The sequence below is a fragment of the Opisthorchis viverrini genome (genome assembly GCF_000715545.1).
Source record: "Opisthorchis viverrini unplaced genomic scaffold opera_v5_16, whole genome shotgun sequence".
Lineage (NCBI taxonomy): Eukaryota > Metazoa > Platyhelminthes > Trematoda > Opisthorchiida > Opisthorchiidae > Opisthorchis > Opisthorchis viverrini.
The window spans coordinates 3,525,644-3,552,150 of record NW_008751672.1 but is presented as its reverse complement, the minus strand read 5'-3'; the positions used below and the strand labels follow the sequence as shown (position 1 = coordinate 3,552,150).

The following is a 26,507-nucleotide window of genomic DNA, read 5'->3' as shown; positions in this document are numbered from 1 at the left end:
TGTAAAAACATTTACAATGGGTGAGTGGTAGACGCCTTGTAGAATGTCTTAAGAGAATTTGACCTTTCAAATTAGCACACTTCTGCCAGCTGGCACAGAACTGTCAGTCACGCAAACCTTCTACTTCTGGTTACACGTTCTTGTTGACCTGAAGAACATGCGAACGAATCTGACCAAACTTATTTATAGGTTATTCACTCTACGACCATTTGGTGGGTAAGTCAAAAATCGTGACAGTGGACAATCAAATACTCAGGTTGTTTATGCAAACCTGTCATCTGATCACCTCTTAGATAAAAGGTATTATACGTTTGATTGTCCAGTTTTCATCCCTGATGTACGCTGAGGTTTGGAGACTACCAGAAAGTTAACACAACCTTTATACATCTTCCACTACCGCTTAGAACCATGGGTAATTTACACTGCTAGTGAAAGTAGTCTAAAAATACTTGATTAGCACTAGAAAATTGTACGCACAATCATTTGAAAATTTACTGGAACTAAAGCTCAACTGAATAGTGAAGCATAGTCTGCTAACGTGTTAGCTGAATTCCGTTGGATCTGATGGTGGTTGACCTCTAAACATCCGTTCCCATCTACCGGTGCCAGCAATTAGGAATTTTAAGCACCATATTACCTAGGAACGTAAAACAGATTGATTGACCGTCCCTGCTGGTAAGGCGTTCATCGGTGTTTACGACCTCCATGCTGATTGAAGTCAATTCGCACATTTATCCGTTGGTCTAAGGAGTAACCTACGCGAATTTTCATTTGAAAAAAGAACATCCCGTGACGCTAAAACCTTGTACCCAGAAGCCTTACCGTGTTAGGCGAGTGCAAACACAGGACAGCCAAGAAAATAAGGTCAGATTTTAATGTATGTAATCTAAATAGATTCGGAGTTGATTGGCATAAGGTACCTTTCACACTCACTTGCAAGAGCCAAACTCCTCACTAGGAGAAATGGCAAGAACCAAGTGCAAACTATTCCATTTTCAGGGGCTTCACTGAAAACATGAATAGTCGACGCGACTACGCTTCAAATCTCGTCATTTATAAAGAATATCGAATTGTTTCAAATGAACAGAACAATAATCGCCAAAACATTTCGACAATTTCTTGCTCTGCCGGGCAAACAAACGCATCGTTCTGGGAGACCGTATATCCACCAAAATAGGATGACTTTTCTTTTGGATCAAGTTTACTAGACACCTGCTGAGTGCCCAGAAGACGCTCAAATCATTGTCTGTTCTCACATGATGCATTTAACTGTGAAGGATATCAGACAAGCTTTTACTCATTCGTTTGGTCTAAATGGATGCAAACAACGGTGTGAATATATTTGGGGAGCGTAAGGAAAACCAGACTAAGGCCATACACGCCAGTTTAGGTGAGGATGCTTTTGATTGGCTAATTCAACGAAGTGATAATGTAATGATCTCAGAATCATAAGTTCTGTCCCGAAGAACATCAATTTTTTAACCGAGCGTTCATATAAGTCGTTCATGTTTGGTGTATGGTTCGATTGGGATCTTAAAATAACTCTAGGAACTTTGCTTAAAGTAAAATATCACCAAAACTGTTACGGCTGTGGGACGCCTGAGTATTTGTGCATTCATATGACCGGATATAAAACATACAAATTCATATCCATCCTAAGCCCCTATTAATCGTATTGTCCTATGTTAAAATGCGATCACACTTTGCCCTACCCATGGAAACTTTTACATCTTTTTTATGATGCAACATCTGACGTGTGCAGTGAGGTTAAATGTACTCATATGCATTTTTAACGGTGAAAACCAACCTAACGGGTTTTCTATGGTTTGATTTTATAATGTGGATTTTTCACTTCCTCCAGATAGCACGTGATTCAGATTGCGTTTTTTGACCACAGCAATGCGCAGTTATCGTCTGACGGCCCTAATTCATAAGCCTGAATGTCCAGTACACATCACTCTCAAGATGAGTCTTCAAGCACTATACTTGTTTAAAATTTTCCGGTCAGTCCATGACCCTAAATGAAAACACTGTAAGATTAGGTGGATCACCAGGCCCTGCTCGGATTGTTCTGCTCTGTTGTTCAGAATTCCACCCAAGTAGAAGAAGGAGATTCAACGGTCCACACGATAAACATTTTTCACTCATTTCTAATGAGGTTGGTTTCACAAGATACTCAACGGGCAGCAAGCGAAGCGATACTAATGGTGTAACTGTGATACTAATGATGTGGGGGCATGCGAGTAGTGGTTTTCCTCGTAAATCCGCTTCACGTCTCTTGAAAAGTATGATTTCGTAGAGTCATATTTACTTGCATTTGAACAACAGTCAATGAATACCCAGGAAGATGCGTTCAAGGAGAAGATGGATATTTAGTTTTTGTAAGCAAGATGCACAAGAGAGTTTTGCTTTCTTGTCCAACAGTCTGTAACTGTTCAGTTGACATTTTGTGGTAAACAGCAACGCAGCGAAGGCATTATTCCTTTCACTATTAGTTCACCTCTTGTTAGAAATATCAAGATTCAACCTGCTTCTAGGAAACCAAAGCGATGCTCAGAATATCTTCATATATGTGATGTCTATAATTCTTTCAACTGGTGGAACATGACCAATGTTCAAATGCATTATTCGTCTTACTGCCTAATCCCGTGACCCTGCTTTCCGCAAATTAACCCCCCAATTCGTTATTGCAGATAATGATAATTCCTTGTGGAACACTGTAGCACACGTTCACTTGCTAATTGTATTATTGTTCATGAAATGCTCAGCTGAATGTCTGATTTCTCTTTTGTCTACTGTACCCTCTCCGTTAAAACCAAACCTGTTCTCAAATAAATCTCCTTCGCCGAGCATGTACGGCTTGCTGTTCAAATAGAACTTAGATTTGATGGTTGCTATATGCAATATTGAATGAATGAAAACTATCTAGCTTTAATAGAACTGTTTGAATTCTCCGGTGTTAGTGTGAAAGATTCAAGGAGACCGGTTACGTATAACGTCAATCATCACTGTCAACTTAGGAGGTTGTTTAAGCGACTACGGAAGTCCCACGTTTTGTTTTCTGTGCTCTGAAAAGTATGCACCTATGGCATGTTTATCTCAGATTTCCGATGATTCCAGAGAGCTCATTTATCAAGTGAAGTCAACAAAAGTCTCCCTTAGCTGCTGTCGTTCGGTCCACTTACATAACTGTCCGCAATGCCTGTTCTTTTACGATTTTTTTTCCGAGTATAACACTGCCATAAATACCTAGTTTATGTTTGCAACCGACAAGGATATAATTTTTGTGCAGCCGTATCGCATTTTTTCTACGGACTACCAAAACACATTGGTGTTATTCAGGTCAGCACTTTGTAGGAAACCGGCGGCGTTTCCGATTGGTTAGTTTCTGGAAGTGTGTGACCATGCCAAACACGCGTTCGAAGTTTGAGGTGTACATAATCGGAAGCAGTTGAACAGCAATGCACACGATACCAATGTAACCCGGTTTCTGAAAACGGATCGGTTCATTCGATTTTAAAAAATGTCCGAGTTGAATGTTATGGTCAAATCTGCGGATATGTCTGAAGAAATGCAACAAGACGCAATTTATCAAGCCCAACAGGCTATCGAATCGTATCATGTGGAAAAGGAAATTGCAGCGTTCATCAAAAAGGTGTTTGATAAAAAATACACAACACACTGGCACTGCATAGTGGGCCGAAATTTTGGAAGGTAAGTGCTGCAGATTACCCTTGGTGAGTTCGCTAAGACTGAACCAAAACAGGATATAAATCGAATTGTTCTGAGAGTTTGCATCGGATTATTGTAGGCACTGAATTTTGTTTCATGGTCTAGGAAAATATGATGTCATCCCGAGTGCAAGGTTGCAAGTGTCGTTATCGGAATCGCACTTTGACCGGCAAAAAATATCAACCAGAAACAACCTGTTAAACAAATCTACTGCTTCTAAGTTCGCAGGGTACTGATATTTGAGAAGGTATCTTCAGATGGACAGGCAGAATCTGATATCCAAACACGTGTAATGGCCTTTGCTTCAATTCAGATTTGCGGTAGTTTTTAAACGGCAAATTTTGAATTCTGGCACTTTTTCCTTATTCACACCTTTTAGATTATTGTTTTAGGATAGCAGTTCATTTTGCTTTTTAAAGTTTTGTGAACTGCACTTGGTCTTCATCAGCAGCTAACTGATAAGAATCAATCGAAAAATGCTACATTAGTTAAGTGAGGTTTGAGGTGGTCAGACTGAAGACACCATTCGTTGCTGATTAGAGGAAAACAAGCGCTAAGTTCGTTGCAAACGGTTGCACGGTGTTACAGTGAGGAATCAAACGCGCGCTGCGTGTGAAAAGTTGGGGATTCAGCCAATAACATTTATGCATGTAAATGTGCGACTTTTTGAATGAACTTGAAGTTGATAGACATTGCCTTGCGGATCAATCGCTTGCATTTAATTTTCTTACGAAGAGGACTGACTTACTCCGTGAACGAAACTATTCCCAATAAAAAACTCCTCGACAGCTCACGACCAACTTCGCCTTTCTTAGATCTGATCAGGTAAACGCAGTTCCAGAATTTCCGTCAGATTTTATTTTGACGAGTACACTCATTTGCATTTCAATCTGGTTTTCAAGAAGGACTCGACTGAAACTCTTGTTTATGATGTTCTTCAACTGCAGCACAATAACCCAAATAATTTCTGTTAACAGGTCAATCTGGTTTCAAGAAGGACTCGACTGAAACTCTTGTTTATGATGTTCTTCAACTGCAGCACAATAACCCAAATAATTTCTGTTAACAGGTTCACAATAGCGTTCATAGACAGGATCCTTTGAACATACCAGGTGTCTTTGGCGGTATCTCTCCAAAGTGCACTTCTAAGTTCGGGCGGTGGCTACTTGAGGACAAAAGCTTCTTCATCTGGTTGTTCTTAGCTTGTCAATGTTTTTAATAGAGGAAAATGTTGGTAGTTCAGGCAGCGTAGATGGTCGTTGGCCTGTTCTCTGGGCTGGGTAATTTGATGGCAAACGGTTCATCACCAATCGAGGTGACATCATCATTGCTCCATTGGGGAGCGTAGTGATGGGTAGCGTTAGGCTGGTGGTTGGCGCAACAACGACCCACTAACCCAACGAACATGTTTTCTATCCTTTGTGAAGCTTCCTCCATAGGAAACCAACTCAGACAATCAATTTGATAGGTATGTTTTTTACTGTTCGTTCCATGAAAAGCGTGCTTTTAGACTTCCACTTGTTGTGAACAAGTACCAGAACCGAAGCCGAAAATATGGGTCCGGCATAAACTTCTGTTTCAGTAGTGCACGTTACATCATGAGCTACACAAGCTTATTTCACATTCGTTTGAATGAGGTAGACGTTGTTCGCCGCACTGTTTCCATAAATGAAAAAGAATTTCGGTAAAATTCACGGTCAGATAAACATAACATTTAAGATGGTATTCTTTTGATTCTGCTTTTTGTGGGAGTTGATGCTGTTTAACGCTAAGATGACGGGACAAAGCCCTTTTTGATTTATTGAATTTGCGCACGTACATTTTTTCACATGCGATCCGCAGTTTCCTATTTCAATTATGTGTAGTAACTCTGAAATCGCAAACGATATTTTGAATAACTGTACAGTAAAAATATTATGGCATAAATGACACAAAATTCTCCAGACATAAACAACGTGTGAACAGAACTGGAAAAAAAGAAGCTTCTGATCTTAGGCAATATGGCGATGACGTGGTTGCTGTGGTATTGACTTTTAGCCTTTCGTCAAATAATTGATTATAAGGAATCTTCGCCACTATGCATTTGAACGCCTTCGAACCGTCGCCGAACTCATAGCATTGTTGGCTTCTTTATGTTGATAATATCATTATGTTACTGAAGCATATTTTGCGGGCGTTGGGTATCTACAGTCATGAAACCCTTGTTTGTTAGGAGTTGAAGGTTAGGAGCTGATTATGTACAAGACACTCATGTGAAGCGCATGAGAACTATCACCTAATTTCTGATGATCGAGAAACATAGATCTCATCATCGCTTTGTGTTGTCACTGTAACCAGGTTAAACTTGGGGGATAGGCAAGTCAGCCCTGTGACAGTTATTTACTTTTAGCCATCCGGCAATCCGTGACGTACTCTACAAACTCACGAGAAACGCATGGTTTATTGGGAAACATAACAATCTTGCGTGTTTACAAATCGTGAGACCTACGAAAGCTGAATGCTAAATTTTGAACCAGTAGGATACCGGGTCGGCAAGTGTCTATTTCCGACTTATTATGCATTGGGATCACTACAGTCGGAAAATAACTGTCCACTTTCAGAGAGCCTTTGCTTCGCATCCTCGACCGGGAAATTCTAGGGGCCACGCTTCGATAAGAAGGCACTATAAACGCATACATTCGTCCAAAAAACACCAACGGGCACCACATAAACGGCACACATTACCTCTGTTCAGTATCTTGCTGTTATAATGGCATTTCTACGAAACAGATAATTTCAGATGAAAGTAATGCCACGTGATTTCGTTTTTGAAATCCATGACGAAGTTTCTTCCTCTTTGGAGTGGAACTATTAACGACCGACTGAATATTCCCAGCGCGCACATGTGTCTCTGCAAACATAAGTTACTTTGTAAGGCACCTGCTCACCATGTGTCATTCTTTCCCCTCAGAAAATCTTTCATAAGCACGTTATTCAGGAGATTACCATGAGATTTTACATCCAGCAACTCTGTGCTGACTAGACTGAAAAAGCTTATTTTATGTGCGCAAACGCTGCCGACTAGCAAAAATTTGGCTATCTTGGGCTAAATCTTTAACAGTTCCAGACACTTACAAAAGTTTCCACGTGTTATCTTGTTGTTACCACCATGTTACTGGTCAATAAGTGTTGGCTTTTAGTGTGGACGGCTAAAGAAATTAGAAGCTTGAAAATCTCTCCCTTCTTTAGGTTTGCGATCACGTTGTTAACGTTGTACTATTGGTTGCAGATAATAAACATGTTTCAGTACGTAGCAGAAAGCACAACTATCGCAAAAGCTTGTTTCTCGTACTTGATAAGGCAGCTCGAGTGGCTTAAGAACGCATTCATACCCCACAAGACCGAATTAAATCTAACACAAACACGCGATCTCTGAATTGAAACATTATTACAATGTCTCAGGTCTGTATTCATTTTTTCGGCACAGATTGCAATTTACCAATTTCTTATGTCAATATTTTTAATATAAACGCCACGACACTGCCACTGAGCCTTCTACCGCCAGTTTATTTCATTAAAACTACCGATTCTTGATCAGTACAAGCATGAATAACTTTAATGCAACGTGGATTCATCAAGCTGTTATCTGCATGTGGACAGGAGCCTCGGGCAACACTCTTTTACACCTGCTACATAGATGATCGGCTGCATCACTCGATCGTTCGTTGGAATGGCTATGAAATCAGTTGACTGGCCATTAGAATGGATAGTTGATCAGTGTGTTTTAATGTTTTTGTGGCTTTCATAAAATTCAACACATTGCGGTCAGTGTAGACAAATAAAGGGTAAAATCTATGAACAAAGAAATGTAGGGTGGATTAGATAGGATAGGATAATAGCGAGGGTAATAGGATAGAATAGAGTATGACGATTTTCTGAAGCTAAGCAAAAGCTTTCTTCAGTTTTCTCCCTCCGTTTCGAAGTAGTCACGTAAAGTGCCGTTGCTGAAAGCCTATAAATCCCCTCCAGCTGTCATGCGCCTCATTCTGCAGACACATTTTAGGAAATGAATAAAACATAGGGTCCTCCAGCGGGGAGTGACATGCGCGATCTGTGCACGTTACCAAACAATAGCTAATTCCGCCCATTCAGGTGAAGAAAACGATACACCCTTTCAAATCCTTCACTAAAACTGTTCTGTACCATTATGTCAAATATGTTACTGCAGTTCACAGATATACTAACAGGCGCCGGAAATGGCCTTGATAAGAACTTAAAGTGTTTCGAGGTGTGTGGAACTCTCTCCTTTGGGAGAGATGGTCGTGCTATTCTTCTTCAAAATCACGGATAAAACCTAAGTAAGTCGATTTGCTCCCTTCGTGTTTGCGAAATACTGTCGCTGGCAGCTGACGCACTCCTCAAAGTGTATGACACAGTTGAGTGAGTCTGGGAAGACTAGAAGCGTTGCTGCATGGAGTTTTTGTGCAATACGGGTAGATCAATACATTAATCGGTCCCAGGTCTTGTGCCATGGTGTGTCTAATAGAAGCTCAACAATGTAGGCGTTATGTAGCGCGTCTCATAGGTAGCGGTTTCCGACCAGTAGCTACTAATGCACACGCGGGGTCGTCACTGTTAATCTTGCGGTTTTCATTTAAACAAACTGGAACAAAAACAAAATTTGGCACAGTAGGGACAAACATTTAGAAGAGGTTGAAAATGATATTTTTATTGGGACACTGCTCAGAAGTCCTGAAACACGGAACCCCCATGCGCCTTGTTGGTAGTGTTATCTTACTCATTCGACGGTTTGTGTTCCAAGATCACCGCAAGTGCAGAGGCCTCCGAGATGCCAGGAATGCAATGTAATTCCTAGAGTCCCAGACATGCGTCTCTCCCGCAACGGTGATTTCACACATTAAAATACGTACACTGTGAGCAAAGTTTTTGTCTCAATTTAGTTGCCATTTTAAGGTTCACTAGTAATTATGGGTACATATGCAGATGGGCAATGGATAGATAGATAGATAAATTGATGGGTAGATAGACAGATAAGTAAATAGATAGATAATAGATAGATAGATAGATAGATAGATAGATAGATAGATAGATAGATAGATAGATAGATAGATAGATAGATAGATAGATAGGATAGATGACAGATAGATAGATAGATGGATAGTCAAATATATAGACAGGCAGATATGTAGATAGATAGATACATGGCTAGAAAAACAGCTACCTAGTACCGAATAATGGAATAGAAAGCTTTTGCTTAGCTTCAGGAAATCGTCATACTCTATTCTATCCTATTACCCTAGCTATTATCCTATCCTATCTAATCCACCCTACATTTCTTTGTTCATAGATTTTACCCTTTATTTGTCTACACTGACCGCAATGTGTTGAATTTTATGAAAGCCACAAAAACATTAAAACACACTGATCAACTATCCATTCTAATGGCCAGCCAACTGATTTCATAGCCATTCCAACGAACGATCGAGTGATGCAGCCGATCATCTATGTAGCAGGTGTAAAAGAGTGTTGCCCGAGGCTCCTGTCCACATGCAGATAACACAGCTTGATGAATCCACGTTGCATTAAAGTTATTCATGCTTGTACTGATCAAGAATCGGTAGTTTTAATGAAATAAACTGGCGGTAGAAGGCTCAGTGGCAGTGTCGTGGCGTTTATATTAAAAATATTGACATAAGAAATTGGTAAATTGCAATCTGTGCCGAAAAAATGAATACAGACCTGAGACATTGTAATAATGTTTCAATTCAGAGATCGCGTGTTTGTGTTAGATTTAATTCGGTCTTGTGGGGTATGAATGCGTTCTTAAGCCACTCGAGCTGCCTTATCAAGTACGAGAAACAAGCTTTTGCGATAGTTGTGCTTTCTGCTACGTACTGAAACATGTTTATTATCTGCAACCAATAGTACAACGTTAACAACGTGATCGCAAACCTAAAGAAGGAAGGGATTTTCAAGCTTCTAATTTCTTTAGCCGTCCACACTAAAAGCCAACACTTATTGACCAGTAACATGGTGGTAACAACAAGATAACACGTGGAAACTTTTGTAAGTGTCTGGAACTGTTAAAGATTTAGCCCAAGATAGCCAAATTTTTGCTAGTCGGCAGCGTTTGCGCACATAAAATAAGCTTTTTCAGTCTAGTCAGCACAGAGTTGCTGGATGTAAAATCTCATGGTAATCTCCTGAATAACGTGCTTATGAAAGATTTTCTGAGGGGAAAGAATGACACATGGTGAGCAGCTGCCTCACAACCGCTAACACTGCTTTTTCGGCGGTAGAAAGAGTGCCAGATTATTATTGTCTCGTCGCGGGTATCCAAATTTTTTTGTCTTCTAAGGAGGCAGTGATTGTTCAACCAATGTCTCTCGGGTTCTTAAAGTGAACTGACAGATGACATGGTCCGCAGAAATGTCAGATTCTTGACGACAACGTGAAGTTTCGTATCCATGTTGAATTGGATCGTCCTTGGTTTTCCGTCGAAAAGGGCGAATAATAGCCTAATATTTACGAGTAGTTCGGCTAGAAGAACAAAAACAACTTTTTTTCTTTTCAGCCCCTATATTCGGATAAAACATCCTGAATAAAACTCTATAGTTCGGTTTAAGCTGTTGTTTAGTCGGTTCTTCAGGTACCTCTGTTTTCAACACTGCGACCCCTATTTCATAAGTGAAAGCGAAAAGTTATTGTTCTAACAGGTCCAGGTTTTTTTCAGTGATTCACGCGGAGTAACTTATCATCTGGAGTTGTTTTTTGTGCACTAAGTAAGAATGCTAGTAAATCATTTGGCCACATCCAGCATAAAGCTGATTAGCTGGGTGAAAGATAGCCTGGAGATCAAGCGACAAACTGTAATCCATCCATTTGTAACTTTTTGCGCTGTCATCATTAACAGTTAGTTGGTTCTTTCTCATGGATAAAAATGTACCAGCGAGTGAAAACCAGCCATCTGTGAAAACCTCATCAATCTGTTGGTAGAAAAAGTCTATATTAGATTGGTAGCAATAAAATCGCCTAGACGCAATGGTTTATGCTACCATGTCCCGCGTCACTCACTGATGATTTTTTGTTGTGACACAGCATTCATTTCAATTTTTTGTCCGCACCATAAAGTGCTAAAATATTTGGTCAGCAGAGGGAAGCATTTCTAACACCCCATCATCACCATCGGGAGCACAAATTTAGTGTTTATCAGTGAAGTTTCGTTGACTGCAAGCCCTATGTGTATGGTCTTTATGGACAACTGGTAAAAATAAGAGTAGAACGAAGCAAGTAAAAATTGCGTCAGTTGCCTTTCTGCAATTTTAATAAGTTGGATTTTGAGGAAACAGTGTCACATGTGCTTTTATTCTGGCTTATGTTACCAAATGGAATACCATCTGTGACGAACATTTGTATCTCAGCGGTGTTAGCCTGCAACTGCAAGGCATTCCAGTAACACCGACTGATTGAAAGTAAGTCGTCGTTATCCTGGGGATAATTCGGGTCTCGGCATTTTAAAAGAGTAATTACTGCTAGAGTGACAACTATGGAAACGCCGAAACTAGACATGACCTATCGACTCTCCAAGAAGACAGTCATGTACGGTTGGATCCTGTCGTTTGTCTATCGCTTAGGTGGATATCTCTCATCATGCTGTTAAGCTACGCACCGGGGACAGTTATCGAGCTCACTGATGTCATTTATGCCGCAACCATCTCCGTCAGCACAACAAAACACTCGTTGCTTCTTCAGCCTTGTGGGTCATAATGGGGCATCCCAGGGTAGAATTCTCATCAAACCCTTCCAGAATTTGATTTAACATGACGAAATATGTACGCCACTGCACAGCACTCAGACCTTACTTTGAGTGGGGTTTATTCAAACCAGGACAGCAAAATCACCAGCTATTCGGCATAATTCACTCACTAAAGCGTGTAATAGCTCAAAGATTGTAGCCCCTTGTGAAGGAACTTAAATGAATCCTTTCAGTCCTGTATTTGACATGAGAGTCAGGCAGAAACACAATTCCAGCAATACCCACTGAAAAACTAGGTTATTAGCAGTTGAAGAATGAGGGTGATGAAGACAGCGGTTGGATGCCTTCACAAAACCGTAGATATCCTTCTCTTCTATGAAAGGTTTCAGTCATCTCGTGGCTTCAATGTGGATTGTTTATATGGCTTATCCTGACCAGTTTAAACACAACTCAAACAGAGTTTGCAATAAAAATGGAACTAAGCAATTAATCCTATGAATAAGGCTTCTCATAATAGCAGTGTGCGGCGTTACCTGACACAATCGCAGTAGTTAAGGGAGTGCGGTACCACCGCGACTTTCCAAGAGATTTTAGTTTGAATTTAGATTGAATTTATAAATTCTTCTAAACTTGGCCTTGCACAAAATGACTACCGGTGTCGTTGGATTAACTAGTGTATCCATGGTATTTTTATCTGATGACTACATGTTCTTATCTTCATGTAGAAGATGTGCGTTGTCGGTAGTACGCGTGTTAATTCCGCTCTGTCGGTCTTCATCAAACTTGACCTCATCAGTGACCTACATCTGTCAGTAGGGTTTTCAGCAGGCAGTCTGGGTCATTGAAGGTCACCTTCATGAAGCGCATGATTCACCGAAGAAAGTAAATGTGGTGTTGCCAGTACAACGGGGCAGGGCGCAAATAAAACACAAAGATTCTAGACAAACGGTAGAGATGTTCATCTTCCAAAGTACGACTTAGAACTGGCTGTTTTTCCCAATGATTCTCAAGTGAGGTATCTCCTCTCTCAACTGGGGATTTCCGGAGTTATCAGGAAAAATGGATCCCTAGAGTTGGACGCAGGTTTCACCTATCCAATTGCTGGCTCGGTTCGTCAAGTAACACCTTTTGGAACCGTATCTACCCTGTGTGTCAGTTATTACGCACGAGTATCGGGAATGGATTGGTTTGCAGTACAGGAGTTACTTGTTGCATTTTGACTCTAGCCATCAAAAATCCACACAGTCATATAGATAGGGTAGTCCAAATGTAACGCCACATCTGCAGGCATGGAAAAGTGGTCTCAATCGGATGGTTGCAAGTGAACGTTCACGTCCAAATACTGCTCCCTACAGGGAACATCAACACGTTTGGCCATTCTGTGCTATTGTTCGCATCATCTACCATGGTGAACAGCAAAATGATGAGCGTTGGGCGAACATTGCTTAGGTAGAGACAGATGATCGTGTGTCTTGTTTGGCTCATCATGCTGCGTAATCTTGTTCATGCCATCAGCATTTTCAATATCAGGACCCACTCAGTTTTCGGTTACGTGGTTACGTGTTGCAGTTGCCAATGGTGTATATCTCGTTTTGTGCCCAATTTAACTCCGTTGAGCGAGAAGTGCGCAAATTATTTTGAAATTATTGCCAGACTCCTTTCATATCCCTCACTGATACAATTGAGGACAAAATGCAGTGCATTTACCTAACTAGCGTCCGCTAAAAATTAAGTTAAAAATGTGATGCACACGTCAAACTTCTTAAAACCAGGTTTCACCTTTTGATAAGGAAGAATCTCGGAGTGTTTGGGACTTGTAAGTTTGTGGGATAACGTTAGGTTGGTGATCATGCTGCGTAATCTTGTTCATGCCATCAGCATTTTCAATATCAGGACGCACTCAGTTTTCGGTTACGTGGTTACGTGTTGCAGTTGCCAATGGTGTATATCTCGTTTTGTGCCCAATTTAACTCCGTTGAGCGAGAAGTGCGCAAATTATTTTGAAATTATTGCCAGACTCCTTTCATATCCCTCACTGATACAATTGAGGACAAAATGCAGAGCATTTACCTAACTAGCGTCCGCTAAAAATTAAGTTAAAAATGTGATGCACACGTCAAACTTCTTAAAACCAGGTTTCACCTTTTGATAAGGAAGAATCTCGGAGTGTTTGGGACTTGTAAGTTTGTGGGATAACGTTAGGTTGGTGGAAATAACTTAAATCGTTTTGTCACGCGATATTGACATGTGTTGGCTGTCGGGGCGGCGACGATAGATGTCACACGAAAAGAGCATCATGTGATAAACAAAGCACACAAGGACGGGCGTTCGTAAGTGCGCGAGATTTACTGCCAACCAACTGGAAAATTATATCCGCAAAATATGTATTATTCTGTTAATTCTTCTGGTGTTGTTTGGTAAAGACGATTACAAAGTAAATAACGTAGGCAGACATTGTTACCCAGTAAGCATTCGTATGCGACTCCCAGAAATTGTCGGGCACAAATTCCAGAAGCTTTATATTAGGTGACACCACTTTCGGAGTATTTAGCAATATTCTGTCGGCTTCGACACTCTATCCTCTGCGTTATTTTTTCCAAAATATGAAAAAAATAAAATACAGTGATCCATTCATCTAGCACTTATGTGCGTCTTTCTCGATAGCTGAAGGGGTAAAACTTGCAGGTGTGAAATGGCCCACTGTGATTCTACTGTACCGGCTGCACGGTGTGGAACAAGCTTAAAAGCAGATTCATCCAATATGAACGAAAACACATAACGAAGCTGTACGCAATGCAAGCATGACACCCTCCAGTTCGAGACCACTGTTAGTACAAACACTAGTCAAACAGTACTTTCCTATTGAAACAAACCTGTGTGAAATAATTCCAGAAACGAGGTAAGCGATGATTCATCGGCCTCCCTCTGGATATAACACCCGACGGTCATGAATATCAACTGCGGCTATCCTTCACATTGAAATTGAATGTCTGCGGACTCAGACACCACATAGCAACCAAGTTATCAAGGCCTTGGTTTCAATTACCCGGAGTGTGGACCGGCTATTTAAGAACATAGAGACATAAATAAGTCGCTATGTATGTCCTATGAATGGCTAGAATCATACAGCAGCGTCGGGAAAAACACCTGCAGATAAACAGCTGTTTGCGTTATCAGCTAATTTGCTGACATGTAGGTCCATTCCACAGTTACCTCCTGCTGAGATAAGAACAGGGTTTATACAAAACACATTACTCACGATGAAAATTCTCTGGAAACGCACCACCGGTTTTGTGTTGCTTCCGTCTAACCAGTTAAGGACTTGTGATATTCAAACTCCATTCATGAAATGCGCACATGCACAAATAACCTCAGCCTTAACGAGGAACCCATCTTTATCTCTCTCTTATCACATGGGTGTTAAGCCATGTGAACGAAGCATATGAATTAAACATCATGCCAAACTAAGCATGAGACAAGCATTACCCAATGAGGTTCAGGAATATCATTAAAAAGGTGAAATAAATGATGACTGTCGTTTTCGAAAAGAGCTCAGACAAGCTCATTTTGTGGTGTTTTGTCATAGCCTGTAGGCTTTCTCTTGAGAAAGGCTCCAGAAACAGTAGTATTCTGTTAGCGTAATTAAAGACAAAGCCATATTTTACATAATTTTGCCGAATCATTTCCTTCATGGAGTCAAAATGCATCTCTGCAGAAGCCAACGTTTAAGCGTCAGTTAAAGGCAGACAACTGACCAACCAAGAACCACTTCTAACTTAACTGTCTCCTCTTATATCCGGTATACGTCAACGGAATCGTTCAGTGTTCTCATCTTGGTGTTTTTATTAGTGCAGCAATTCGCCACCGGCAAATTTGTGGCAACTAGGCTTGGAGCCCTACAGTGAATGTCCCGAAGTGAGTGAGTGTAGGAAATGTGTGACTCAGTGCACGGTCAGCATTAAACATGGATATTCAAATAAAGTGGTGTTATAATTTATTTCATCGCGTTTTTCCTAAGCTTCTTTTTTGAGTGATAAACTGGCCCTTACCTAAATGCTACATTATTTACGGAAAATACAGGTGTAGAATGTTGGAGTAAACAGGTTTCCGATTCATACCAGCGACGCGGTAATTGTAGGATGTGTACTTATATTACTCCCGCTTCAACAGATTCCGTACAATAATGCGGCATTTGTTGTAAGCAACACAAAAAAGCAGCCGCAGTCTCAAAATGTGTTCTAATTAGAGCTGTAAACTAGTCGGATGGTGGGAATACAAACTCTATACTGTCTTATCAAATGTTGATCCGTTTTCATTGCTGTGTATTTGTTTTCCTTATCGGTGGCAGATATTTCGAGATCCTTTAGTCTTGTCCTGTTCACTGGGAGCAACGAAAATTGCCTATTGCTTTTTTACCCAGACTGTATCATCACAAAGTCTGAACAGAGGAGCAGAATCCTGGCAACAGCAGTACGTAATGAGTGTACATTTTCCCACGGAAGTCATCGTTTTAAGCACAAGAGATTTGTAGTGGGAGATAGAAAGGCTAATAATTGTCCTAGATATTCTGAATGTTAACTCCGTTTTGTTGCATTTTTATGGTTTTTGCGTTTTATATTTCTGATTCTGCAAACGAAAACAAAATTGCTTTTTGCACGATTTGGGGTCAAAGCGCAATGTAAATCATCTTACGGAAAAATGTTTAAAGATGTAATCAGAGTACAAAGAAGTGACTGGAAACGTAAAAAGAAGAGAAATATGGTTTGAGCTACTTAAAATCCATGTGAAACGTTCTACAAAAATGTATACAGGGAAAAAACTCATATAAGTTTGTGCAAAAGAGAATCGCAAGGCTTAGGTTACAGCCCACTGTTGAAAAATGCTTCCGAACAGTTTTGCCGCGGTGTGCCAAATATCATTAAACCAAAGCACCCATTAACACTTAATAAGCTTTGAGTAGACTAAAGTGTTGGCGTTCTTTTTACAATGGCATAACAGAGAAATGAGAGGAAAACGTTAACAAGGCAAGACAGCGTCAACCTACCACACACTCATTCAAACGACCAGCGAAAATATCCAAATTGCCAGTCCTGCTAAGTGCTTCTATAGAATGCGCATATATAAACAAATTTCCGGGACAGGATGAATGAGGCTCTTGTGACCAAATGATTCTTGATGAAACGAAAATAAACCTGGGGCTCGCTTTCGGACCACATAAAGTGAATTCACAAAAATAACGCTTCAGAAAAACACGTAAACTACATCCACTTTCAGTTTTCGCATGTGGTCAAAGTGCAAATATCCTAGAACAATAAATTTACCGTGTCCGGAAACAGAGCTGTACAACTTTATTCAGGTGTTTTTAACGATAGTGAACTTGAGTCACCTTAGATTGAAAGATCTCCACACAAACTCTTCAAAGTCGTACACGCAACAAGAACTACTTATCTAATGGTACACCTGTAGCTCATTTTCAGTGGTCAGCTGACGAAACTTGGGTTGAAAAATCAATGTCCCGCTAGCAAGGCTACTTCCCCGCGATGCTTGGATTTATGTTTGGAAACTGATGAATTTTAGGAGACCAATTTCCAACTGCTAAAAACCTCATCAAACGAGCTGTAGAACAGACGATTCACTTGCCTCTAAACACTAGAATGCAAATTTGTTTTTGGTCCTCATACTTGAGGAACTAAGTGGGCTCGTGAGTAACGGAGTAAAAAAAAGCATGCCCCTAGAGTGGTTGGAGTTTTCAGCGACATAAACCTGAGATCTTGCCGTATTCATTCAAAATATTTACCCACAAAAAGTCCGTACTTTTCTGCGTTAAACACTGAAGTAATCTCCGAGACATGGTCGTCTACTAGGCTGCAGAGACCTGACAAGATGCAGATAGATGAAAAGTCTAATGTGACACGTAGAATATTCATTTTTTTCGTTAATCAGACGTCTACGGATCTGTTTGCTCCGCTTGGCCACTGGTATGCATTGGTCCGCGAGTGAACTGCAAGCCAAGTGCTCATATTTTCATTACCTTCGTTCTACTTTGTTTTTGTTTCTCAGCTACGTGACGCACGAAAATAATTACTTCATATACTTTTACGTCGGAAATTTGGCCATTTTGCTGTTCAAAACGGCATGATTTCAATGCAACTTCTCAGGACAACTCTCTACGGCAGATCAATTATATAAAATTCTAACCTACTGTGGTACTCCATTGTGGAATCAAGTTTGTACCATATTGACCACCTCCCTCTTATTTCAATTATGCTTCAAATATAAGGCGATTAATTGATTTACTTTCCATTCATCATAGTGGTTTTTACGTTTTTTCACCTACTTTATCAGGATAGGAATCCTGATTCACAAGAAAATTCTTTCACAATAGAAGGGCGCTGACGTTAGACTGAAAATGGTCGTGCGAGTAACCTTCAAGAAAGATCAGATCTTCATTACTGTCGCTGCCATCTACTCTCACCTGCGACATATTTGGAGATACATCGATTAGCAACGCCTGTATTTATAGATACTGGCATCAACTGTTTGGAAGCATCGATCTTTTGTGAAGTAAATAGACCGTTCTTTAATTGCACAATGTCTGCGACAAAGCAACTCTTATCCGACTATTTACGCACAATCTTCAAAATCTCGACCTTGAGAGAGTAAACATTTCAGCTGACTTGAATATACGGTGCAGCATTCTACCGCAAAAGCTAAAGTCATGAAATTTCCCAGACGCAGGTGCAAAGAATTTAACAAGTGATTGCCAGTAGTTTCATTTTTTCCGACTGTTTTTCCTCAACAAAATTGACTGCTTTCCAAATATCAAGAAAGACTGCTCTTCTAAAGAGTGAGTTTAAATCACGCTGACCAAAACTTTTTTCTGTTCACATGCCTACGGACATTGCGTTTGTCCGTTAAATGGGGTCTCGGGAGTTCATAGAACCCAATAGCTTGCGTGACTGGAGCCAAACGCATCTATGCCAAACTTACGGCACAGAATGAGTGAAAAAATCTGCTAGGAGTTAGAGAAGGCAGTTAACGAAATTAAACCGAGATCAAACCACCACATTAGGAATACTTTCAGTTTCTGAGAACCAGATTAATTTGTGAGTACAAGTTCATGATATATGTATACGCTTTCCTTATGAGCGTTCATTCCAACTTGCTCCTAACTGCGAGGACGATTATCTTGACAACGCAAACCGCTGCCAAAGTCGCTTCTCATTACTGGTGTTCTAGGTAGGCAATGCTGTAATTACAACCCGATGAACTTTGGCAGAACTCTTCAATGCCCGTTTACCTCCCCTCGAAATATGGAGGACAAAGCTGTGACTCTGCTAATGTTTCTTTGCGCTGTGTATTTGTATAACGTCACCAAAAGTTGCACAACCTGACTTGGTCCTGTACATGAACCAAAAAGTTACTAATCTTCCATCATATTCCCATTCTTCAGTTTTAACATTGCCAATATTTTCAGAAAAGCGCTGCGATGTTTCATACAACATAAATCAGAACCAAAACAATGGTATCTATCAGGCCAAACAACCACACACCAGGTTTATCAAAAGGATATCCAGATTTCAGTTAAATTATTTGGCTTCCGGAGAAAAGTTGGTAATTCCAGATTCTAAAACATTTAAAAGGAGGCATTATGAGAAGAACGATAACCCATCCCCACCACGCAGTAACGGCACATACTCAAAATGTGACGAAACGTTTGAAAGTATGTTACGAATCTCAGTTCACATATCAGCAGCCACCCAATCAGCTACTGATAAAAGACACATTCTACGCCTACGACAGCCTGATCTGAAACGTGTAGCAATTTGAGCTTCAAGGGCCAGTAACATCCAAACAGACCTCAATAAATCCACTTGGTAACTGAAACTCATGCGATACACTGGATCGATTAACTCTACAGCAACTAGTACTTAGGTGGGATCATTTTGCCACCAAAATATCCTTTTTCGGCGGCATGTAGCTTCGCTCAAAGAACGATTTGCCCGCACAAAAATAACTCCTGTTGGAAAGATACCAACAAGTGCGCAAAGCACTCGGACCATAGATATCACACGAACGAAGCTGACCCTTCTCTACTGATAGTATTTCCTTTCTTCCGTTGCCAGCCGCTTTTTTCACCCGTGCATGTATTTTGTTCAACTTGCATGGCGCAAGCTGAAATCTAAGCTGATTCGTATTGCTGACTGGGTATCCTCTGAGTCAGTACCATTCGCATATTTTCAGGTTAGCCACAAAAGTGGCGTGTGCATTTACTCACTCAGTTAGCGAGGATTAAAAAGAAACGGAATTAGCGTACTTATGTTAATTTACGGAAAACCACTGCTGCACATAAACATGACCAAAGCGTCAAACAAAATCGAAGCCGACTGAACTCATCTTTGGCGTTACTTTACAAGCTATAAATGATAGCTTTGCTTAGCACATGTTTCGAGGAAAACAGTGCAAATACGTAGATAGAATTGCTACCAACATCCATCCTCAAATAGAAACAATAGTAATGCCACTAACAAGCGATGCATAAGCGGTCAAAGATGAACAAATTGTTCTTCAAAAAGAATGTGGGGTCACTTTGTTCAGCAGCAAAACTTCAGACCACATGGCGTAGTACTGATCACGTCTCCATGCGGTGTCGAAAAGTAGCATGTGTCCGACTATCACCTTGAAATTCCAAACAGGATTTTTATTTTCACGCAGGTCGCTAATGAACAACAGTTGGCCTTTCTTATTCAACCTAGACACATGGTGTGGAATGTCAGTGTCAGCTGATTACACGATATTTATGCCTCTCGGACCGAACTACTGTACAGCTTCTTAGCTAGTACACAGTAGGTGAGCCGAAAAAGTAGATCGCAACTGCGTCCGTACTTTTAAGGAAATAAGGAGTTATGCAGTTTCCTGATTGGCTAATGTACAACTATGATCAACATCCACAGCATTTGAAAGCCAGTACAATCAAAACTTAGACCAGTATACATACCTCTCTCTACATCACTCTACAAAACACTGTATTTCTAATCTTATCCACTACAGTCTGGTGCAGCAGCCTTCACATATGTGGTGACTGAATATCGTGATCGCGTGACACCCATGCCACAAATAAGTGCTCAGTCATGTGATCGTCGTCACGAAGGATAACAACTGTCTTATTTTCACCAAATTAGTGCAAAATTCCATGTTGGTTGACAAAAGGTGACCTCATATATCTCGATCACGATATTAAACACACAATGGAGGTTTCATTTTGTTCATCGTCGGAGTTATATCAACTTGTATCGAAGTCAGGCGATGGATACTGGGTTTCGACCTGAAGCTTATTTCGTCTGTATCCCGGAGATACGGTCGAACACCACAAGAACATACCAAGTTATCTAGCACTGAAACAAAGTGGGGAAAGTGGTACTGTCAGGAACAATAATTGATTTGCAGTGCATGTAACGTTCGCAAACATGGGCAATTTTGCCGCAAATGTTTCCTAATCAGCACGTTGCTGAGGTCTCCGAACTATTCAGTGATATATTCCAACATATCCGCGGCCAAGTGAGCCCATGTGCTGAGGGCTGACAGCCTCGCAGAGAACAGTGTATTTTTAGGCATACACATACGGGTATGCGCATCGGCATTAGTTACCTTTAGTCATCGTTCCAACAATTTTGTACACATTTCCGCATCCCCGACTATCCACAAGCACTGAAAGTATTCAAAAGAAAGAGCCACTCCATAAACGATACTAATCGGTTCATTGCAAACAGCTGATCAAAGATTTTTCCGTTTTACTGATTCATATGTCATGCTCGGGTTGTAGGCGACAGCAAGTGTTGCACATCCTGCCGTTAACAGAGAGAAGCAAGGAGTCCTGGTCTTCGGAAATTTACAGATTGATCGGCTGTCAGTGACGAATTTTCGTGAGCTGTAACTGGCTGTAACACGACGTTCACGCCAGCATTCACATGCTGTCCCAACACTCCGGAAATTGTAGCATAGACAAGCCTTTAGCCTCTTTTGATTAACTACTTCGGTTTGAATATCTCGCTGAGAAGTTTCTCGGCCTCCCGAAGTATAATTTGTACAGCTATGGTCTTACCTTCCTGGTGTGAGGTCGTAGAAGATATATTTTCTGTCTTTTTCTAGTATTTTAATTCACATCTTAGAAGGCGGTCCACCTTGGATGATAGGAGAATTTCGCGTAAATTGTCATGAACCTTTGATTGCGCTATGTGCACATACGTATAAAAGGATTTGAGTGTTTCTAACATTTAACATCCCCTTTCCACTAGACGATTAGTACGAGGAATGAAATCTCCAGGCCTTGCGCAAACTAAGCCAGAAGTAAAATCAGATTTGAACAAATAGCCAAATATCCACTCGGCTAAGTAGGCTAGAGAGTCAAAATGTGAATGGCAGTGGGCTCAAAAGACACCCTATTCCGGTGACTTAGTACAAGATTCAAGCACCATACATGCTAAAACCAAACCATTGTTTGTTATGCGTAAACTAGTCGACTTTCGGATCCCATATGAAATGGGTTCGCTCGAAAGTCCGTCAGTTATATTGGCCTAGTGAATTGGGTTAAAATCACACGCATCTGTACATAGGTGTCCAATACCTCAATAGTATGGGACGAGTGACTCCAGTCGTCATCCTCAGAACGCACATCTAGGCATCTTATCGCACCCCTGAATACGTTCATCAGCCACATTTCACTCTCACCCACAGACACCAGCTGACTCATTCTCTAACAGAGCCATTGGGTTAACAAGCCGAGTACTTTGCTTGTCAATGTCAGCAAAATTACTGTCATATAAATTTATATTTATATATTGTTTTTGGAACTGTCCGACTGAAAATCCTTCAGGAATTCCTCCTAAAGAGCTGGAGGTTTTTGACTAGATGACAGCAACTTTTATCTTCAGTGATTGTGCTTAATATTTTGTTGTTGCTTGGACCATAAAATGAATATCAAACACTTGTATTTTGCGTGATTTATCAAAGGCCTGGGAAGATCCAATCCTTGTCACTCACAACAAAATCAGGCAACTTCAAATTGAAAACAAATGTCAAAATGAGGTGGAAACCGTTCACGTGCAGCAGCCGAGTTGCTTCCAGACGGCAGAACTCTGAACCGAAGCAAAGTCAGAGCATCAACTTGCATGCACTTTATTTAAGACGCGAGCATGACATGGAAGACGATTTCAGCAGTTCCAGCGGATTTGGGACTCAATGCTTCGGAAGTAGAGTGACACAGGTGCAACATAAACTGGGTCGGCAAAACCAGATGATTACGACAAACTGAACTGGTACGCATGAGCGCAGCAGAGCGATTCGTGCGGGAATCCGTCCAAACTTGAAGAGGTATTGTTCACCAAACTGATATTATGGCCAACTTCCTCCCAATCCAATGGTGCGTCTTTGCGAATTCGCCGGCTTTGTAAGTGATTTTGAACAGAATGCACCTGCATCAAATGGTTTTTCACGCCATATGATAGGCACCCACCCAACGAGCACAGTAGATGTTAAGAAACCATAAGCTTTTCAAGGTCCAAGTTCTGGATACTGGTACAGTTGACTTGGTGAATCTGATTTCGGTGAATTTTGCTTTCCGGCAAAATACGGTGAGCTTGCTTGTGACAGCTTCTACAGAATGGGTTTCACGCGTGTGGAAATGTCTTGATCGCCTAAGGATCGATAGGACATGGTGCCCTGATGCCAGATTGCAACCCTCAGGTAGTGACCAGGAGATTAACACCAGCAAGTGACCTGTCAGAATCGGATTTGAAGCGCAATCAACGGGTTGATTGTGCGATTACATATCGGTTTTCAAGTAGGCCGATTGTTGAACCCTTTGGCTTATGCTCTAATCAGGACCGATACGTGATGATTCGCTCGGGTGTGCTCGCTAGTTAAATACATGTAACCTAGTTTTGATACTGATGTCCATCCAACTAGGAAAATGCCGTTTCGGCCTTGTTGACGACGCAGGGTTTCTATTGGAAGACAAATAAATATCGCCATCTAATCTCAAGAGTGACGGTCACCATTGTGAGAACCAGAGGGCAACTGAATTCATCACTCACGCGAGCTTATCAGCAAGACGCTGTGATGCAGGTGCCACTCGTGCGATTCGGGTCAACCTCAGTGGGAAATCTGCAGGAATAGTCAACATGGGTCAGCTGGAGACTTGTCAACAACTCTATGGACTTGAATTCGACTGTGTACTATCAAGCCCGTTTTGATTTCCATATGTGAGCCCCGAAAGTCTTTCCTGTATCCCGCTTAGAACAGAAGCAGGAGAGCCACGTGAATCACGTTACTTACTGCAGAAAGTAACTAGTACGCTGAAACCAAAAACGGCGGCCGCCTCCATCTGGAGCTGCTGAACTCTTAACTCACCCAGACTGACGTCCGGGATTTCACCTTGGCACTAGGGGAGGTCATTCAACACGCTGGATTCGGAAGAAAACTGCTGAAAATTCATAATTTTTCCTTGCGAAGTGGCATTTTTTGAATTTTAATCACGAAGCTCTATGATGAATCTTCGGAAAAATAAGTAAGCAACCTTTGCGATTTTCGCTGCTCGCTGCTTCGACTATTAAATTTGTGGATCATCTTGGAGTGTGGGTGAATACCCAGCACTCGTTTCCATCACGGTGCTTGATTATGTAGGCATATTGGCCCCTATATGTTTAACTTTAATCTAATGTTCTGACACGGTTAGCTAAACTAACCGGGCTGTAAATAGTGGGTAACTTCGCTTTCATCTGTTATTTTTACGAGTGTGTCTGGAAGTTTTGCTATCGGAAAAGGCTTGAATCACGTTGCCCATTTGCGAATTTTTGCATTGAAAAATGATCAATAACTTACTTGACTCCAGATCATTGCCTCGTTGCTGCACTTACTTCGCATAACTTTTCAGCGAATTTTAGGACGTCGCGCCCATTTGTAACCGACGCCTATATTCAGACCTGAAAAGCAGGTCTTGTTGTTTTAGAAACCCATGCACCGAACAGATTGAGCAACAAACAATTATTGTTTCCTTCACTCATAAAGAGAATATAAGACATCGATTGTCACAGTGAGCGAAAGGAAAAATAACGGCCCGTGTCGTTCACCAAATTACTCGGTTTTCGTGACTAAACATTAACAATGAGCTGGTAGACGTTAAATGTCCCTCTTGAAAATGTGATAAGAGTCCGACACTCAAAGAGCCAGGAACAAAACTTCACTCGAAAAGCTGATGCAATTTTCGAGTGGATAATCTCAAGCGAAGAGGCGCTTTGGCTAACTATATATTTTCCGTAGTTCGACCGACAAGTATACGAGAGGAAAAGGATTTTAAATGGTTTTGTTTTGATAAGTCGGTTCCATTTAACCAAAGACGGTTGGATCTTGCGACAAATTAATTCATTTGTAAATCCATTTAATTTCCAAGGAAAACTCAAGTAAATCTATTGTTTATGATGTTCTTCGATCAAATGTGCTGCACACAGGCCATCTCACGTCTCAGTTTGTAGGATATTTGAGAGATATTTTCACAAAGGAAGCTACTCACAAAGTTGCTGATTGTCCAAAACCGGGTTTGCCCATCTTGAGGCTCTTCAGTTAGGCGCAGTCCGCGTGTTTCCGTCAACGTTATGTTTTACTTGATCCCAAGAAGGGCGGAACCGGTCGTGAGTTAGCGAGAACTTTTCATCAACTTTGTGATTAGCTTCCTATATGACAATTGAATCTTGTGCGTAAAGGTACTAAAGTAGTTCGATGACGAAAATGCAAGACTAACATGTTGAACTTTCATTCAGTTTCCCGTGGAATTCCGTTGATCATGTAATTTTATCAACAGCTAGAGTCTCAACACACGGAACTCCGCGTAGCATAAGCAGATACTGACCGATGAAGTGGAATCGACGCAAACAACTGACAGCAAAAGACATTGGCAGACTCATTAACCTGGAAGATTGCGGTCAACAGGGAGATTTAGATTAGGCATAAGCTGAAATATGTTGTTTCTCCTCAGTGCTGGGGCACTTACTCAACTTTGATAGTCGACATGCACGAGCTGAAATTATGCCACCGATTTCGACCTCGCTTGATGTTATACGGTAGTGATCTGTGGGGGAAGATGGCAACTCACAAGACTGTCAGGTTGTATCCTATCACGCAGATCCGTAGCTCACTGTAGTTCAGGTCTTTGGGTTTCCTCAACCGACTCCAGTTTATTTCTTTACTATGATGATTCACTGTGATGAATAGCCAGTCACCTTCATTATCTTGGCTAACAGTCTCGCATCATTATTCATAAGCCGCAGAATGTAGGCATCTCGTGCGTTGGTGAATACTGTTCGCACAGTCATGCGCAGTCTTGCACTGTCCAGAGTGAACATCCTCAGTAAAATTTCTCGGTTAGAACAAAATCCCTGGTAAGTAAAACGCCGGTTAGGTCGCAGTTTTCGTGCATCATGGAAAAGTGGAATAAAGTGTATTCCGACTTTGAAACGACTGCATATTTTGTCCCTCGTTTTCATTCGACCAGCAGTGAAGCATCAGTGTTGAACACTGATGTCATGCTGTCGATGATGATGATTCGACCTTCATAGGAACAAAAGTTCATTACTTTGGTCCGACATTCTAACCATTCTATCCCATCTTGTCACCTAGCCTAGTTTATCAACTCATTTTCCATTTTCTTGTTTACTGAGTGGTGAGGAGCTATTAAAAATGCGAGCATATCCGCCGCCATCCGTTTCCCACTTGTGTCATTCAAATAGCTGTTGCGAGCTGATACCATGTTTTGGGTCTTCGAGCATTTGTATACTGTTTGAATCCTGTTTGAAGTCAGACAGGTCCAGGGTCGGGCAAATGAGAATTTTTGGCATCAAAGCACTAAAATGCTATACTGTCAACAGAATTTCACCCAACCAATGCGGATAATGCACATGTGCATGGCAGTGACAAGTTAAAAAAACAGAAAACAACTTTGGGATTCGGGGTCTCATTAGTACAAAAA

The 26,507-nt window shown here is 41.0% G+C and overlaps 1 protein-coding gene across 1 annotated transcript; it reads left to right on the top strand.

Moving 5' to 3' along the window:
* Positions 1–3,459: 3,459 nt before the first annotated feature.
* T265_01534 (hypothetical protein) lies at positions 3,460–17,786 on the top strand (the record flags this gene model as incomplete). The annotated part of the gene is made up of 2 exons (XM_009165575.1): positions 3,460–3,714; positions 17,549–17,786. 2 exons carry the CDS (start codon positions 3,524–3,526, stop codon positions 17,625–17,627), a joined length of 270 nt encoding a protein of 89 aa, XP_009163839.1.
* Between the last annotated feature and the right edge of the window lie 8,721 nt (positions 17,787–26,507).